Consider the following 17500-nt stretch of genomic DNA (forward strand, 5'->3'; position numbering starts at 1 on the left):
AACACGCATCATCTCGCCCCCAACGCGAGCAGAAAACCACAAGTCGCCTAACCAAATACTACAACTCCCCCCACGTACCCCCTCCTCCGTACCCCCCCGCGCGCGGGTGACACCCACCTGGGACAGAAACGGGTTCTCCACGTCCAGGTAATACTCGCTCCGCATCTTCTCGTAGCTACTCCGTAGGCCAAACATGATGGCGGCGTTGACCAAGCTCGCCATGCAGCGGTCCAGAGCCCCGTGTGTGGCGGGCTGGCGGCGCATTAGTTCCTATGCCTGACAGACCCCCGATGCCCCCCCACCCCACCCCTCTCAGCGCCTCGATGCTGCCCCGAGTCCAACCCTATAGGGGGAGCCCTCCCACCCCCTCTCCCACCCCCCCTAGTCGCGCACTAGCCCTGGGGACACGCCGTGGTGAACTTGCGAATGAGGGAGGCAGCTAGCCCTCCGCGGTGGTGGCGGTGGTGGCGTTGGCGGTGGTGCCAACAAACCCAACACAGAGACGGCCTTTTAGTGAGGCGCTAACGCTAAGCGGCGGACAGCAGGTGGGTCACATGAATATACCTCATTGAGAGAGAACTGAAGTGAGAGATGTCGGGAATTGGGAGGGAGGGAGGAGGAGGAGGGGGGGGGGGGGTGGGTGGGTGGGTGGGGAAGAAAGGAATCAAGGGAGAGAGAGAGAGAATGAAAGTGAGAGAGAGAGAGAGAGAGAGAGAGAGAGAATGAAAGAGAGAGAGAGAGAGAGAGAGAGAGAGAGTGAAGAGAGAGAGAGAGAGAGAGAGAGAGGAGAGAGAGAGAGAGAGAGAGAGAGAGAGGGAGAGAGAGAGAGAGAGAGAGAGAGATGGAGAGAGAGAGAAGAGAGAGGAGAGAGAGATGAGAGAGAGAGAGAGAGATGAGAGAGGAGAGAGAGAGAGAGACGAGAGAGAGATCCAAGTTCAACTCTGATAAGCGTTTTAGATGCAAAGCAATAATGCGTCCATTTGTGTAAACTCTGAGATTAGGCACAGATGTATGACCAAATGGGTCAACGCTCGCCCATGTGGGGGAAGAGAGAGAGAGAGAGAGAGAGAGAGAGAGGTTTGATAGGTATAAGGGTGGGGTGGGGGGTCCACGTTAATCTGGCTGGTTCTGAATCAATACGGCTACTGTAAAGAAGCCGCGCTGCCGTGTTTCCCAATCCGTGGTCACTCGCCTCGCGGCCACGCCGCCACCGCTAAAGGCCCACAAAGGGCCAATTAAGTGCGTCATGTGACGGACCCTTCTTTTCTTTCACACAGGGATCAGAGAGTGCAAACTGAAGCAAGGAGAGGATCACGATATTTTGGCGAGCGCCCTTATATGGAGATTAGTGGGGGGGGGGGGGGGGACACACACATTCACAGGGGGTTGGAAAAGTACTTCAATGTTTTACTTAAGTTCATAGGCCTGACGTCAACATTTTAAAAAATCCTGACAGTTTTGTGAAATACCTATAATATGTTTCTAGGCCAATTATCACTCAATATTTCATGTCAAGGACCCCAAAAATGATCTGTATAATTGGCCTCCGACCACCATCTCAAAGTCCTGTATGTTGTTCCACGTCCTGAAACGTTGCGATGCGAAACTGGAAGCCATCGTTCTCACGATAATGAAAATCTCTAAACATTTTTGTAAAAAAAAATCTTGTTTAAAAAGGAATCTGCCTAATGATGTCGTCACTGGAAGACGGTTTCTAAACTGCCCACAGCCCTCCTATGAGACACAGACAGAGTAGGAAAAAAATCTAAAGATTATTAGTGAGGACCTATTATATGAAGATAGGTTGAAAAGTGGTGAAGTGGTCCTTTAACCCACGCACACTTCATAATGCTTTCCACTAAAATGTGATAACAGAACGTGTCCTTGAGTTACTATGGAAATATATATAGTCATTATTGTCTGATAGGACACTGGTTTAATATAAATATATATAGTCATTATTGTCTGATAGGACACTGGTTTAATATAAATATATATAGTCATTATTGTCTGATAGGACACTGGTTTCATATAAATATATATAGTCATTATTGTCTGATAGGACACTGGTTTCATATAAATATATATAGTCATTATTGTCTGATAGGACACTGGTTCATATAAATATATATAGTCATTATTGTCTGATAGGACACTGGTTTCATATAAATATATATAGTCATTATTGTCTGATAGGACACTGGTTTAATATAAATATATATAGTCATTATTGTCTGATAGGACACTGGTTTAATATAAATATATATAGTCATTATTGTCTGATAGGACACTGGTTTAATATAAATATATATAGTCATTATTGTCTGATAGGACACTGGTTTCATATAAATATATATAGTCATTATTGTCTGATAGGACACTGGTTTCATATAAATATATATAGTCATTATTGTCTGATAGGACACTGGTTTCATATAAATATATATAGTCATTATTGTCTGATAGGACACTGGTTTAATATAATATATATAGTCATTATTGTCTGATAGGACACTGGTTTAATATAAATATATATAGTCATTATTGTCTGATAGGACACTGGTTTCATATAAATATATATAGTCATTATTGTCTGATAGGACACTGGTTTCATATAAATATATATAGTCATTATTGTCTGATAGGACACTGGTTTAATATAAATATATATAGTCATTATTGTCTGATAGGACACTGGTTTAATATAAATATATATAGTCATTATTGTCTGATAGGACACTGGTTTAATATAAATATATATAGTCATTATTGTCTGATAGGACACTGGTTTCATATAAATATATATAGTCATTATTGTCTGATAGGACACTGGTTTCATATAAATATATATAGTCATTATTGTCTGATAGGACACTGGTTTCATATAAATATATATAGTCATTATTGTCTGATAGGACACTGGTTTCATATAAATATATATAGTCATTATTGTCTGATAGGACACTGGTTTAATATAAATATATATAGTCATTATTGTCTGATAGGACACTGGTTTAATATAAATATATATAGTCATTATTGTCTGATAGGACACTGGTTTAATATAAATATATATAGTCATTATTGTCTGATAGGACACTGGTTTCATATAAATATATATAGTCATTATTGTCTGAAGGACACTGGTTTCATATAAATATATATAGTCATTATTGTCTGATAGGACACTGGTTTCATATAAATATATATAGTCAATATTGTCTGATAGGACACTGGTTTCATATAAATATATATAGTCATTATTGTCTGATAGGACACTGGTTTAATATAAATATATATAGTCATTATTGTCTGATAGGACACTGGTTTCATATAAATATATATAGTCATTATTGTCTGATAGGACACTGGTTTAATATAAATATATATAGTCATTATTGTCTGATAGGACACTGGTTTAATATAAATATATAGTCATTATTGTCTGATAGGACACTGGTTTAATATAAATATATAGTCATTATTGTCTGATAGGACACTGGTTTAATATAAATATATATAGTCATTATTGTCTGATAGGACACTGGTTTAATATAAATATATATAGTCATTATTGTCTGATAGGACACTGGTTTAATATAAATATATATAGTCATTATTGTCTGATAGGACACTGGTTTAATATAAATATATAGTCATTATTGTCTGATAGGACACTGGTTTAATATAAATATATATAGTCATTATTGTCTGATAGGACACTGGTTTAATATAAATATATATAGTCATTATTGTCTGATAGGACACTGGTTTAATATAAATATATATAGTTATTATTGTCTGATAGGACACTGGTTTAATATAAATATATATAGTCATTATTGTCTGATAGGACACTGGTTTCATATAAATATATATAGTCATTATTGTCTGATAGGACACTGGTTTAATATAATATATATAGTCATTATTGTCTGATAGGACACTGGTTTAATATAAATATATATAGTTATTATTGTCTGATAGGACACTGGTTTAATATAAATATATATAGTCATTATTGTCTGATAGGACACTGGTTTAATATAAATATATATAGTCATTATTGTCTGATAGGACACTGGTTTAATATAAATATATATAGTTATTATTGTCTGATAGGACACTGGTTTAATATAAATATATATAGTCATTATTGTCTGATAGGACACTGGTTTAATATAAATATATATAGTTATTATTGTCAGACACTGGTTTTTGTTGATGAAATAATAAAGAATGGAGATAGGAGGTTTTCTGCCTGACAGCAATGACATGGTAAAACCATCAGCGTAGAAGCAGGTCGCTTGACCTGCACTGTGTTTCCTGTGCGCACAGACACGCACGCACGCAAACACACACGCACGCACGCACGCACGCACGTACGCACGCACGCACGCACGCACGCACGCATGCACTGCATCCTCCTCTGTCCGTTAGGGACTCCAGAGGGGATCTGTTAAAATGACAACCTCTCTGAGAGTTGACGTCTCAACATGCTGCCAGATGGAATTCCTACTTCTATTTGGATGTTTTGTTAGTTTGGTATTATAGACTTAGAGGGGTGGGGGTTAGTTACAGTACCCTTAGAGGGGTGGGGGTTAGTTACAGAACCCAGGGAACGACTGCTTTGGCCAGCACAAAAAAAAAAAACAATAATCAAAATAAGTGCACAGTGAAGGGAATGACTTCATTTCTCCAAAATGAGATAATAGCACAGGCAGACTCTTCACATACTAGAGCATGTCTGAAATAAGTGTCAGAGCTGAAATTTGACGATGTAAATATGAAATAAATAAATGAAATAAAGTGATGTTTCTGTGAGCTTCAGTGGAAGTGCTGACCATGCACCATCTCATTCTTTCATTGACCAATGGGATTTGACGCTATAGGTAGGGTGCACTGACCCTATACCTGCTGTCCTACTGTATGTGGGTTCAAATGTACAGAGTGCTATTTAGCGTGTTGGATAGAGTCTTATTTAGATAGCGTGTTGGATAGAGTCTTATTTAGATAGCGTGTCTGGATAGAGTCTTATTTAGATAGCGTGTTGGATAGAGTCTTATTTAGATAGCGTGTTGGATAGAGTCTTATTTAGATAGCGTGTTGGATAGAGTCTTATTTAGATAGCGTGTTGGATAGAGTCTTATTTAGATAGCGTGTTGGATAGAGTCTTATTTAGATAGCGTGTTGGATAGAGTCTTATTTAGATAGCGTGTTGGATAGAGTCTTATTTAGATAGCGTGTTGGATAGAGTCTTATTTAGATAGCGTGTTGGATAGAGTCTTATTTAGATAGCGTGTTGGATAGAGTCTTATTTAGATAGCGTTTTGGATAGAGTCTTATTTAGATAGCGTGTTGGATAGAGTCTTATTTAGATAGCGTGTTGGATAGAGTCTTATTTAGATAGCGTGTTGGATAGAGTCTTATTTAGATAGCGTGTTGGATAGAGTCTTATTTAGATAGCGTGTTGGATAGAGTCTTATTTAGATAGCGTGTTGGATAGAGTCTTATTTAGATAGCGTGTTGGATAGAGTCTTATTTATAGATAGCGTGTTGGATAGAGTCTTATTTAGATAGCGTGTTGGATAGAGTCTTATTTAGATAGCGTGTTGGATAGAGTCTTATTTAGATAGCGTGTTGGATAGAGTCTTATTTAGATAGCGTGTTGGATAGAGTCTTATTTAGATAGCGTGTTGGATAGAGTCTTATTTAGATAGCGTGTTGGATAGAGTCTTATTTAGATAGCGTGTTGGATAGAGTCTTATTTAGATAGCGTGTTGGATAGAGTCTTATTTAGATAGCGTGTTGGATAGAGTCTTATTTAGATAGCGTGTTGGATAGAGTCTTATTTAGATAGCGTGTTGGATAGAGTCTTATTTAGATAGCGTGTTGGATAGAGTCTTATTTAGATAGCGTGTTGGATAGAGTCTTATTTAGATAGCGTGTTGGATAGAGTCTTATTTAGATAGCGTGTTGGATAGAGTCTTATTTAGATAGCGTGTTGGATAGAGTCTTATTTAGATAGCGTGTTGGATAGAGTCTTATTTAGATAGCGTGTTGGATAGAGTCTTATTTAGATAGCGTGTTGGATAGAGTCTTATTTAGATAGCGTGTTGGATAGAGTCTTATTTAGATAGCGTGTTGGATAGAGTCTTATTTAGATAGCGTGTTGGATAGAGTCTTATTTAGATAGCGTGTTGGGTAGAGTCTTATTTAGATAGCGTGTTGGATAGAGTCTTATTTAGATAGCGTGTTGGATAGAGTCTTATTTAGATAGCGTGTTGGATAGAGTCTTATTTAGATAGCGTGTTGGATAGAGTCTTATTTAGATAGCGTGTTGGGTACAGTCTTATTTATGTTTTGGGTATAGAGTCTCAGACAGACGCTGCAGTGTTCCGCTGCCATCCTATAGTCTCTACACCGCTGTCTCTGCACTCTAGTCTAGACTACAGGGATCTACACCGTTGTCTCTGCACTCTAGTCTAGACTACAGGGATCAACAAACCCTTGTAAAGTCGCTCCGGTTATATCACGGTGTAACAGTAACAGTACGGAGGCACGCCGACACTCTGCCGTCTCAATCTCTGCAGCTTCTCTTTTCTTCCACCTCTACACATCCCCCCCCACACACACACACACACACACACACACGTCTCTCTCTATCCCTGCATCTGTCTTCTCTCCCCCTCCTTCATTGTCTGTCTCTCTCTCTCTCTCTCTCTCTCTCTCTGCTCATTCCAGTCAAGGCCAATGTGGAGACAGCTCTCTGTGCTGCTCGGCACAGGGAAATGGATGATGTCATGTGTTTGGTGCTGGGAGAGGAGAGGAGAGGAGAGGAGAGGAGGGGAGAGGAGAGGAGAGGAGAGGAGAGGAGAGGAGAGGAGAGGAGAGGAGAGGAGAGGAGAGGAGAGGAGAGGAGAGGAGAGGAGAGGAGGCTATACGAGCTTGTAGATCTGCGATTGTTGTTTTCTTTTTACGTGAAAATGTGTGAAAATCTCTGAATATATATTCTTTCCCAGTGAACGTTTTTAACTCAAATCTTTGGTTTCAGAACTACCGACACAGAAACATTATAGAAAGCTGTCATGATTTAGAAGGCTTTTGTAGAATCGGTTCTCAGTTCTAAGTGGGTTAATTATAGCTATACCGCACGACGGGGTAGAACATAAACAGCCTTGCTGAATAACAGAACGTGTCGTTATCGGTTACGATGAACATGTAGTCATTGTTGCCGGAGAGGACACTGGTTTTGCTGATCGTTACAAGTGATGGAATGCCAATGCTACGCATCCTACACTATGTTGGGTGTACAGAAGATGAGCTGGGCGCACGCACGCGCGCACTCACACACCTCTCTGTTTGCATGAGTAATACCTGCTTTAAGACAACACAGAATTGACTCATAATTACAACCGCTGGGTCGTGGGAGGACACACGCGCACGCAATACAACTACTAGGCTGCTTACTGGAGCCCGTAACCATGACAACAGAGAGAGAGAGAGACCTTCCCCTTCAACTCACAACATGGAGTAGGGCCTGAGAATGATGTATTAGAAACTGCTGGACAGGTGTGTGAGGGAGGAGAGGAGAGGAGAGGAGAGGAGAAGAGAGGAGAGGAGAGGAGAGGAGAGGAGAGGAGAGGAGAGGAGAGGAGAGGAGAGGAGAGGAGAGGAGAGGAGAGGAGAGGAGAGGAGAGGAGAGGAGAGGAGAGGAGAGGAGAGGAGAGGAGATACAGAGATGTGGGACGATTAAAGATGAGAGTAAAGATGTTTGTGTTTACAGCGAATGACTATTACAGTATACCGAAATACTGTTATATAAACAGAGCAACAAAACTTGAATTCAAATACATTTGAATAAATCGCTGCTATATTTATCGCAGATGTTTTTCATACTAAGTGAATGCAAAAACACTGAAATACTGATGTCAACTTTCAAAAGTATAAAGCTAACGTGACTCTCTATGGATGTATACCTTCCTCTGACAGAAAATGCACAATGTTTTTAGAGTTTAACAAGATAGTATTATACCCAAAGTGTTAATGTAACACAGCTCTGTTTACACCTTTATTTAATTCCTACTGTATTAATATCCAATATTTATTTGTACATACAATTGATTTATTTTGATTGTCTTGTTTCCACTTTTGCTTTGGCAATGTTAAACGTACCTTTTCTCATGCCAATAAAGCTCCTTTGAATTGGAAATGTAATTGAAATTGACTTTAATTAATCAACAGGTGAAGGAAGAGCCAGAGTCACATGATGAGGTGACAGCATTCCGTACATTCCCAGAGTTAAATAAATCGATAGATTCTAGCATCGAGAAACGTGACTGTTCAGAGGAACTCACACACACACACACACACGCACACACACACACACACACACACACACACACACACACACGCACACACGCACACACACACACACACACACACACACACACACACACACACACACACACACCATATACACCCTCCGTCGGGGAGATGTTTTCATCCATTGTGGATCCTTTGTCGGCGAGACATGACATCACCGCTAGCCTCTCTCTCTCTCTGCAGCCTCAGTACAGGCAGAGAGAGACAGAGAGACGCAGAGCAGGTCTGTCTGGCTGAGAACTACATAAAGTATCCACAATACCTGCAAACAATCTCCTCAGCTAGAAGACGCACCTTCGACTCTCTCTCTCTCTCTCTCTCTCTCTCTCTCTCTACTTTTCAATGCACTGCACCGAACAGACCCTCGATATCAAAGTGCTTTATCAAAAAAACGTGCCCGCAATTAAGGACCTTTGTGGCCGATAAGACACAAACCAAGTATATAATGGTAAATGGTAAATAGCGCCTTTATCCAAGGCACTTTACATAGATTGTGCATTACATTCACCCATTCATTCACACATTCATACACCTATTGCGGCGGAAAGCAATGCAAGGCACCAACCAGCACATCAGGAGCAATTTGGGGTTCAGTGTCTTTGCCCAACCGCCGAGTCGCCCGACCCATGGATCATTGGACGACCTGCTCTACCTCCTGAGCCACAGTCGCCACATAGAATTCGACGTGTGTTTGATTGCCAATAATCAATGATTGCCAATAATCAATAATAATAAGCAAAAAATAAAGAGAGTGATAGTGCTGCTGTGTTGCCTGCTAATGAATGAGAGAGAGAGAGAGAGAGAGAGAGAGAGGTGGGGGGGGGGAGAGGGAGTTGCACTCAGTTCACGGGTGTGATTTTTATATTCCTGAAGGATTATGGGGGAAAAGACTGACCAGTGAGGCCGACTTGATGGTGGCGAAGCCACTTTGGTTCTTGTAGCTGTGAGCCTGGCTGCTCTTGTCCGAGGAGACCACCGGTCTCAGCTCCGGGCGGGGGTCCCGGTGGTGGTCGTCCCAGGTGTACAGGTGTTCCTGAAAGGCAAACATATGGTCAGAATAATAATGTCAGATCTGGGAATACATTTCTTACCAAGAAATGTGTGTTTTGTTAGAGGTGTCTTACGAACACAGTGCTGCCCAAACCGGTTCATGTCAAGGACGCCCCAAATTGACACTAATTAGCCCGTGGACCCCCGTTTGAAAAGATATGCCAGGTAGCATTTAGCTGGGGACCCCCTGGAACTCCCACAAGGACCCCTGGGGGTCCCCGGGCCCGACTTTGGGAACCACTGTTGAAGAGGTGTCTAGTAACATATCCCACATTGGTTTCTATTCAGCCACCCTAGGGACATTTCCGTGTGTGTGTGTGTGTGTGTGTGCGTGTGTGTGTGTGTGTGTGTGTGTGTGTGTGTCTGTGTGTGCGTGTGCGTGCGTGTGTGTGTGTGTGCGTGTGTGTGTGTGTGTGTGTGTGTGTGTGTGTGTGTGTGTGTGTGTGTGTGTGTGTGTGTGTGTGTGTGTGTGTGTGTGTGTGTGTGTGTGTGTGTCGGATGGTTTCAACTTTCAACAAGGCGTTGACACTAGGGCTTTAAGCAACTGGTCGACTATTCAACTAGTCGACTAGTAAATCCACTAGTCGACCTTGTTGGTACTAGTTGACTAGTTGATGAGAAAAAAGGGGGGGGGGGATTAACATAATAGGTAGTTAAACTAGGTCAACTAGGCAACTAGTAAACTAGTCAACTAGTAAAAATCACTAGAAGTGAAAGCCCTAGTTGACGCGTGTTCCTGAAAACTCACACGCGGGAATGTTCTCTCTCTCCGAGTCTTTGTTTGTCTCCAGGCAACTCTCCTTTGTTCCTCAAATAGGATCTTTAGTGTCCACACTTTGATTTGCAAAGCGATCAGATCAGATTTGTGTAGCCAGACATATTGTCGCTGCATTCCTTGCTGTAGTAAATCATATACAGTACAAACAACAACGACGACACACTGTACTGTACTGTACTGTATGTGTGAACGTACTCGTAGCCAAACTACAAACTCACACACCGCGTTGCGAGCTTCTAGTTTGTAGGGATGTGCCGATGAGAGATTTTGGCCGATATCGATATCTGATATAATTAATTGCTGTTATGGCCGATAACCGATATCACCGATATATCGATATGATCTCATTCTGTATTGAAAAATTATAATAATTTTGTCCATTCTGAAGATATACATACATGCAACAGGGTGTCTGCAGGCTTATCTGTTATGTTTGTGTTTTTTCTGGACATTTTACACACACACACACACACACACACACACACACACACACACACACACACACACACTCTCGCTCTACCTTCTTGTGATGCGGCGAGGAGGAGGAGTGGTCCAGCGTGATGTCGTAGTCGCGGTGGTGATGGACACACATGTCGGAGCAGCTGCCGTCGTCGTCCTCGTTAAGGACCTCCTGCATGGAGTTGACGGAGCTGCTCTGGCTGCCCGTGGAGACGGACGTGGACGGGACGGAGTGGTTACTGCCCAGGCTGTTGTCCTTGTCCTGGGGAGGACAGGGACAGAGACAGAGAGAGAGAGTTAGGGTCAGAGACATGGGAACTAGGGCTGTGAATCTTTGGGTGTCCCACGTTTCGGCCGAGACATGGGCCCTCACAGTACAACAGGAAAAAGCCCTGGATGGAGTCTACACAAGAATGCTACGAATGGCACTAGGTGTCACATGGACGGACCGCATCAGAACTGTGGACCTCTATGGGGACCTACCGCGGGTCACGGACAAAGTCAGAGAGAGAAGGATGAGCCTGGCAGGGCACTGCGTCAGTCAGGCACCCAGAACTAGAGGCAAGTAAATTGACCCTATGGGAGCCAAACCCAGGGCAAAGCCAGGAGGGGAAAGAAGCGTACCACCTAATGTAGACGGTACCGATAACGGTATCGGAATAGTATCGGATCGGCCCCTTATTTGGTCATATCGGTTCATATCGGTATCGGCAAATATGCCAGTCTAACCAGCGATCCGACGCAGGGGTAAGGAAGGGGTTGACACTATGGCAGGTAAATAAAATATTGAGGCATGTGGAGTTTGCTTTGGATTTGCCCAAAAGTGCACATTTGAGTGAGGAGTCTGCTATAAACACAACACGAGATATATAGCTAGATAGCAGCCGTGGTTGCTGTGGGTTAGGGTTAGGGGCTCAGGGGTTTCTCACCTCCTCCTCGTCCTCCTGGCTCTCCCCCATGGTGTGCTTCTCCTGGTAGAGGATCTTCTTCATCTTGCGGTACTGCAGGTTGTCCAGCTCCCGCACCGCGTCCTTGGTCCTCTGGATGAGCTCCACCAGGACGCGCGGCGGACGCTCCCGCCGCACGAAGTCATGCTGCGGGGCGGGGTACAGTAGGTACAGTACGGTATGGTACGGTAAGGTAAGGTACGGGGAGAGAAGGAACGGAGGACAGTCAGTCAGTCATAGAAGTAGTACAAATTTAGTTAGTTATAGTTTAATTTATTGTCCACAATAATGTGGAAATTTGTCTTCGGTCTCAAACGACAACAAACAGCAACAAAACAGCAACAATAACAATTATCTTCATGGCAAAAAAATGCAGGACAACACAACAGTGGCAAAATACATAAAAAACTAATCTAGCGAGACATTTACATTAGGAATGATTAGGAATGAAGGATTCTTTTTAAAGATGTTACGGTTAGCTTTTGGTACTTTGTGTGCCGTCTACCAGAGGGACGTTTGAGTTTGAATTTTGAGGTTTATTTGCACTTGACTTGAGTGTGTCAAATTTCCAAGTAGACTACATGTGTACATCTCAGAGGCTCCACTACAGATAGTTGACAACTTTAGTTACTTTGCATTTAATTTGTATTATTATTATTACAAAACCACCTCTCCTTCCATTCATCTCACTTTGAACTCCTACAAAGTGCCACCACTCCAGTGAGCACTAGAGGGCGCCAAGAGCAGGTTCAGCTCAGTCTGCCTATAGCAGCTCATCATTGGAAACCCTGAGCCCCGCCCCCCCCCTCCCCCGCCCCCCCTTCTCACATGCTGCTGTAGTAGTACACCATGTAATCCATGCCCCCCCCACCACCCCCCCCCCAGCCCCCACCCCTCTCTCTCTCTCTCCCCCCCCCCACACACACACACATGCATATAGCGCAGGCGCACACACACACACACACCTGCACATGTACTCATTCATGAAATATCTATCGGTGAAATGGACCCGTGGTTGAGCCTGAGAGAGAGAGGATGGATGGAAAAATAACATTGTAGACACTATATATATATATATATATATATATATATATATATATATATATATATATATAGCCTACATATATACATACAGTACGTGTGTGTGTATGTATGTATATATATATATATATATATATATATATATATATATACACACACACACACACACACACACACACACACACACACACAGTGTATTTAAATTAATTCAGTCCACACAGTGTCTGACAGATGATCTGTCTGATGCCATAATGGGGCTATAGTAGTAAAGCCTGATTTATATTATACTTCCATCGCATGTCGGTGTATCCGGTGTGACTCCCCCCCCCCCCCCCCCCCCCCCCGACTCCCCCACGGGCACGTCGTGACTCGTGAGCTTGTAGACTAGCGGCCATTTCCGGCGCAGGGCAGGGCAGGACAGTCTAACATATAAGGGAAGGACTATAAAGCGTCGCAGTCCCTCCCCCTTTCAGAACGATGAGTGGCCCAGGAAATGATTCTCCATTCATTTTCTCCATAGGCTTTTCTAAACTTATTTATTTAAAGACCTTTTAAGCGTCGTACGAAGCCAACTCGAGTCGTGACAAATCATGACAACAGACACAATATTTTGGACCAAACAAATAATTACAAAGAAGAAAAACAACAACAAAAGCGTTTTCTTCTTCTTTCTAATTATTTGTTCAGCCCGAAAAGATGTGTTTGTTGTCATGATTTGTCACGACGAGAGTTGTCTTTGTCCACGGCGTTAAACGTCTTTAAATAAATACTTTCTTTCTACTTTCTATAGCAGTGTTCGCAGCTTTGGTTTGATTTCAACCAGTATTTAACCTTTTCATTACATTTATATATAAAGAAATCGTGCTTAAAAAGATAAAGGGGGTCCCGTGGACGGTGCGATGCCCCGTGTGTGGGATGACATCACAGGTCTGAAAATAGAGACAAGCCAGTCTCATTTCTGACGGGGGGCGAGTGGGTGGGGGGGGGAGAGAGCTGGGAGAGATAGAGAGACTATAGTTATCTCTGGGATAATCCCACCAAGAGAGAGAGAGAGAGAGGAAATCAAACCCATAATAGGATCCTAGGAAGGAGCCATGGGTTATTCTAATTCCCACGCAATCCTAAACCCTGACTTCATGTCTACGACATCATTAGTAGCCTCTGGCCAGGGGTGTGTGTGTGTGTGTGTGTGTGTGGGGGGGGGGGTGATTCAGCATGGGTCTTTGCCATTTTGATTTAACGGTGTATAAGTGCCATCCAGCCGTTTCTCTCATTTCTTTGAATGAAAATGTCTCAGAGCTATAGACTAAATATTTGCTTCCTTAATTGAAGCAGACCAGAGGTAGAAAACGGTCGTTCCCTGATGATGTCATCGCTATAGGGACACATGATGTCATCGCTATAGGGACACATGATGTCATCTCTATAGGGACACATGATGTCATCGCTATAGGGACACATGATGTCATCGCTAGGGACACATGATGTCATCGCTATAGGGACACATGGTGTCATCGCTATAGGGACACATGATGTCATCGCTAGGGACACATGATGTCATCGCTAGGGACACGTAATGTCATCGCTAGGGACACATGAACATGATGTCATCGCTATAGGGACACATGATGTCATCGCTATAGGGACACATGATGTCATCGCTAGGGACACATAATGTCATCGCTAGGGACACATGAACATGATGTCATCGCTATAGGGACACATGATGTCATCGCTATAGGGACACATGATGTCATCGCTAGAGACACATGATGTCATCGCTATAGGGACACATGATGTCATCGCTAGAGACACATGATGTCATCGCTATAGGGACACATGATGTCATCGCTATAGGGACACATGGTGTCATCGCTATAGGGACACATGATGTCATCGCTAGAGACACATGATGTCATCGCTATAGGGACACATGATGTCATCGCTAGGGACACATGATGTCATCGCTAGAGACACATGATGTCATCGCTATAGGGACACATGATGTCATCGCTATAGGGACACATGGTGTCATCGCTATAGGGACACATGATGTCATCGCTAGAGACACATGATGTCATCGCTATAGGGACACATGCATCAGTAAAGCAGGGACTAGCAGGGGATGAAGGACCGGGAAGTCTGGCGTGACTCATTGTGAGGTCCATGTGGTCTCTACGGCGGTCCAAAGATTATGATGATGATTGAAGACTGTGGTTGTTTAGGTTTATGTAATGCATAGCACTATATATACATTAGTTTTATATTTGGATAAGGTAGAGATAATAGCAGATCTACAATGAACGTGTTGGGCTATAGAGCGGACTGCGGTCCAGCCCCCTTTTATGACGACGCCAGGCCCAGGGAAATAGTTCCCAATGCATTTTTCCTCATAGACATTTCAAAACGTATTTATTTAAAGACCTTATAAGCGTCGTACGAAGCCAACTCTTGTCGTGACAAATCATGATAACAAACACAATATTGTTAGAGAGAGAGAGAGAGAGAGAGAGAGAGAGAGAGAGAGAGAGAGAGACAGAGTGATTGAAACCCAAAGCAAGAACACTGATAGATCAGGGACAGATTAGTAACCCGATTTCTTAGAGGGTTAAAGAGCTTGGAGCAGAGTGCGTGTGCGTGGTGTGTGTGTGTGTGTGTGTGTGTGTGTGTGCGTGTGCGTGTGACACAAGTGAAAGTACGGTATTAATGAGTGCCCCCCTCCTCACCCCCCCTCGCTCCCAGTGAAGACCCCTCGACACTGATCCCAAAGTCTGTTTGGTATTTAGCTCCCTTTAATGGGTTTCCAGTCAGGATTTGGGTCGAACGGATGTTAGAGGGAGTGGATTCAGATCCCCTGCCTCCGATCCCCTACCCCCGTGGCCCTGCTAGGATCCTAGCAGGGGAAGCTGCCCCTCCTGGCCCTGCTAGGATCCCAGGCAGGGCCAGGAGGGCAGCTTCCCCTGCCTGGGATCCTAGCAGGGGAAGCTGCCCTCATGGCCCTGCCCTTAAGACATTTGGGCCTGATTGGAGTTAAAAACATTCGCTCTGAAAGAATATATATTCAAAGATTTGCACCACATTTTCACGATTTTTCTAAAATAGCAGACATACAAGCTCGTAGATCTGCTTGTAGATCTGCTATTTTTTCAATAGTTCAAGTTTTAAATAACTTAAAACACCAGCCCAGAATGAGTTAACTCTGTCTGATCCCTTCTCTCTCTCTGTTTCCAGTGGTGGGCTGTATAACAGCTGGAACGTGATTCCCCACAAGATAAAACTGTTAAGAGGCCAAAAGGATTACCTGAGGGTCATGCACAACAAAAAGATCAACTCCTCAGTTACGCACCAACACTACAGCGGACGCACGTGCACACGCACACACGCACGCACATGCACACGCACACACACACACACACACACATGGCGATAATGACCCCTGAACCCCCTGAACTCCACTAATTATTAAATTAGTATTCATATAAATGTAATGAAAAGGTTAAATACTGGTTGAAATCAAACTAAAGCTGCGAACACTAATATCACACTATACTATACTATAGCACAACACGTGAGCTTGTAGATCAGCTATTATCAGAGCGCAAAACCTGAGTGCAACGAAATAAATAAACTGGATCTCTTCTCCACTATATAGTCCTATATTTTAGTCTAGTTTTTTGTTTGTTGACAAAATATATTTAGTGTTAGTTTTAGTCATAATAGCTTTAGTTTCGTCAGTGAAAAGAGGTAGTCGACGAACATTTTGCGTCATAGTTTTCGTTGCAGCGACGCTTTGTGAGCTTGTCAGCATGCAACCGAGTGTAAAATGACTTATACTGGATCTCTTGGCCACTAGTAGTCCCTTCCTAACATTTTAGTCTAGTTTTTATTTGTTGACGAAATTGTCAGTATATTTAGTCTTAGTCATCAATGTCTTCATCGTTATGCCAACATGCTGTCTTCATCAGTGTAGTGTGTCAAACTCATGCGCTGTTATAGTTCATTTCCAAAGTGAGAGAGAGAGAGAGAGAGAACAACCTATTCCCCGTGGGGTGTTTGTGGAGGGATCTGTGCGTGTGTGTATGTATGTGTGTGTGTGTGTGTGTGTGTGTGTGTGTGTGTGTGTGTGTGTGTGTGTGTGTGCGTTGCGTTCACACGTCAGCGAGGCCGTGGGTTCTCCCCGTGGGAGGAGGAGGAGGAGGAGTCAGTGACTCATCCTCCTCCAACATAGCTCGGGGGACTGATCGAACCGAGACAGGAAGTGAGGTCACAGCACAGAGGGGGGGGGGGTGTGTACTCACTCGAAGCAGCTCCCCCGACGAGGGTCTGTCCTGAGGAAGCTTCAGGAGGCAGTAGTCCACGAAGCTCCGGAAGGGGTCAGACCTGAGGGATGGAGGAGAGGAGAAGAGCGTGTGTGACATTCTGACCTGAGATCAGATTCTAAGGGGTCAGACCTGAGGGATGGAGGAGAGGAGAAGAGCGTGTGTGACATTCTGACCTGAGATCAGATTCTAAGGGGTCAGACCTGAGGGATGGAGGAGAGGAGAAGAGCGTGTGTGACATTCTGACCTGAGATCAGATTCTAAGGGGTCAGACCTGAGGGATGGAGGAGAGGAGAAGAGCGTGTGTGACATTCTGACCTGAGATCAGATTCTAAGGGGTCAGACCTGAGGGATGGAGGAGAGGAGAAGAGCGTGTGTGACATTCTGACCTGAGATCAGATTCTAAGGGGTCAGACCTGAGGGATGGAGGAGAGGAGAAGAGCGTGTGTGACATTCTGACCTGAGATCAGATTCTAAGGGGTCAGACCTGAGGGATGGAGGAGAGGAGAAGAGCGTGTGTG

The 17500-nt window shown here is 43.4% G+C and overlaps 1 protein-coding gene across 1 annotated transcript in view; it reads right to left on the bottom strand.

Annotated features, from left to right (window-relative positions):
- Nucleotides 1-17500, bottom strand: part of taok3a (TAO kinase 3a) — a 109536-nt gene that overhangs the window by 17659 nt on the left and 74377 nt on the right. Inside the window, 5 exon segments of the mRNA XM_080755703.1 lie at nucleotides 79-252; nucleotides 9281-9418; nucleotides 10734-10934; nucleotides 11602-11766; nucleotides 16959-17040. Coding sequence (XP_080611829.1) covers nucleotides 79-252; nucleotides 9281-9418; nucleotides 10734-10934; nucleotides 11602-11766; nucleotides 16959-17040 — 760 coding nt within the window.

This window comes from Protomyctophum bolini, assembly GCF_963924005.1.
Source record: "Protomyctophum bolini genome assembly, chromosome: 22".
In the NCBI taxonomy this organism is placed as follows: Eukaryota; Metazoa; Chordata; class Actinopteri; order Myctophiformes; family Myctophidae; genus Protomyctophum; species Protomyctophum bolini.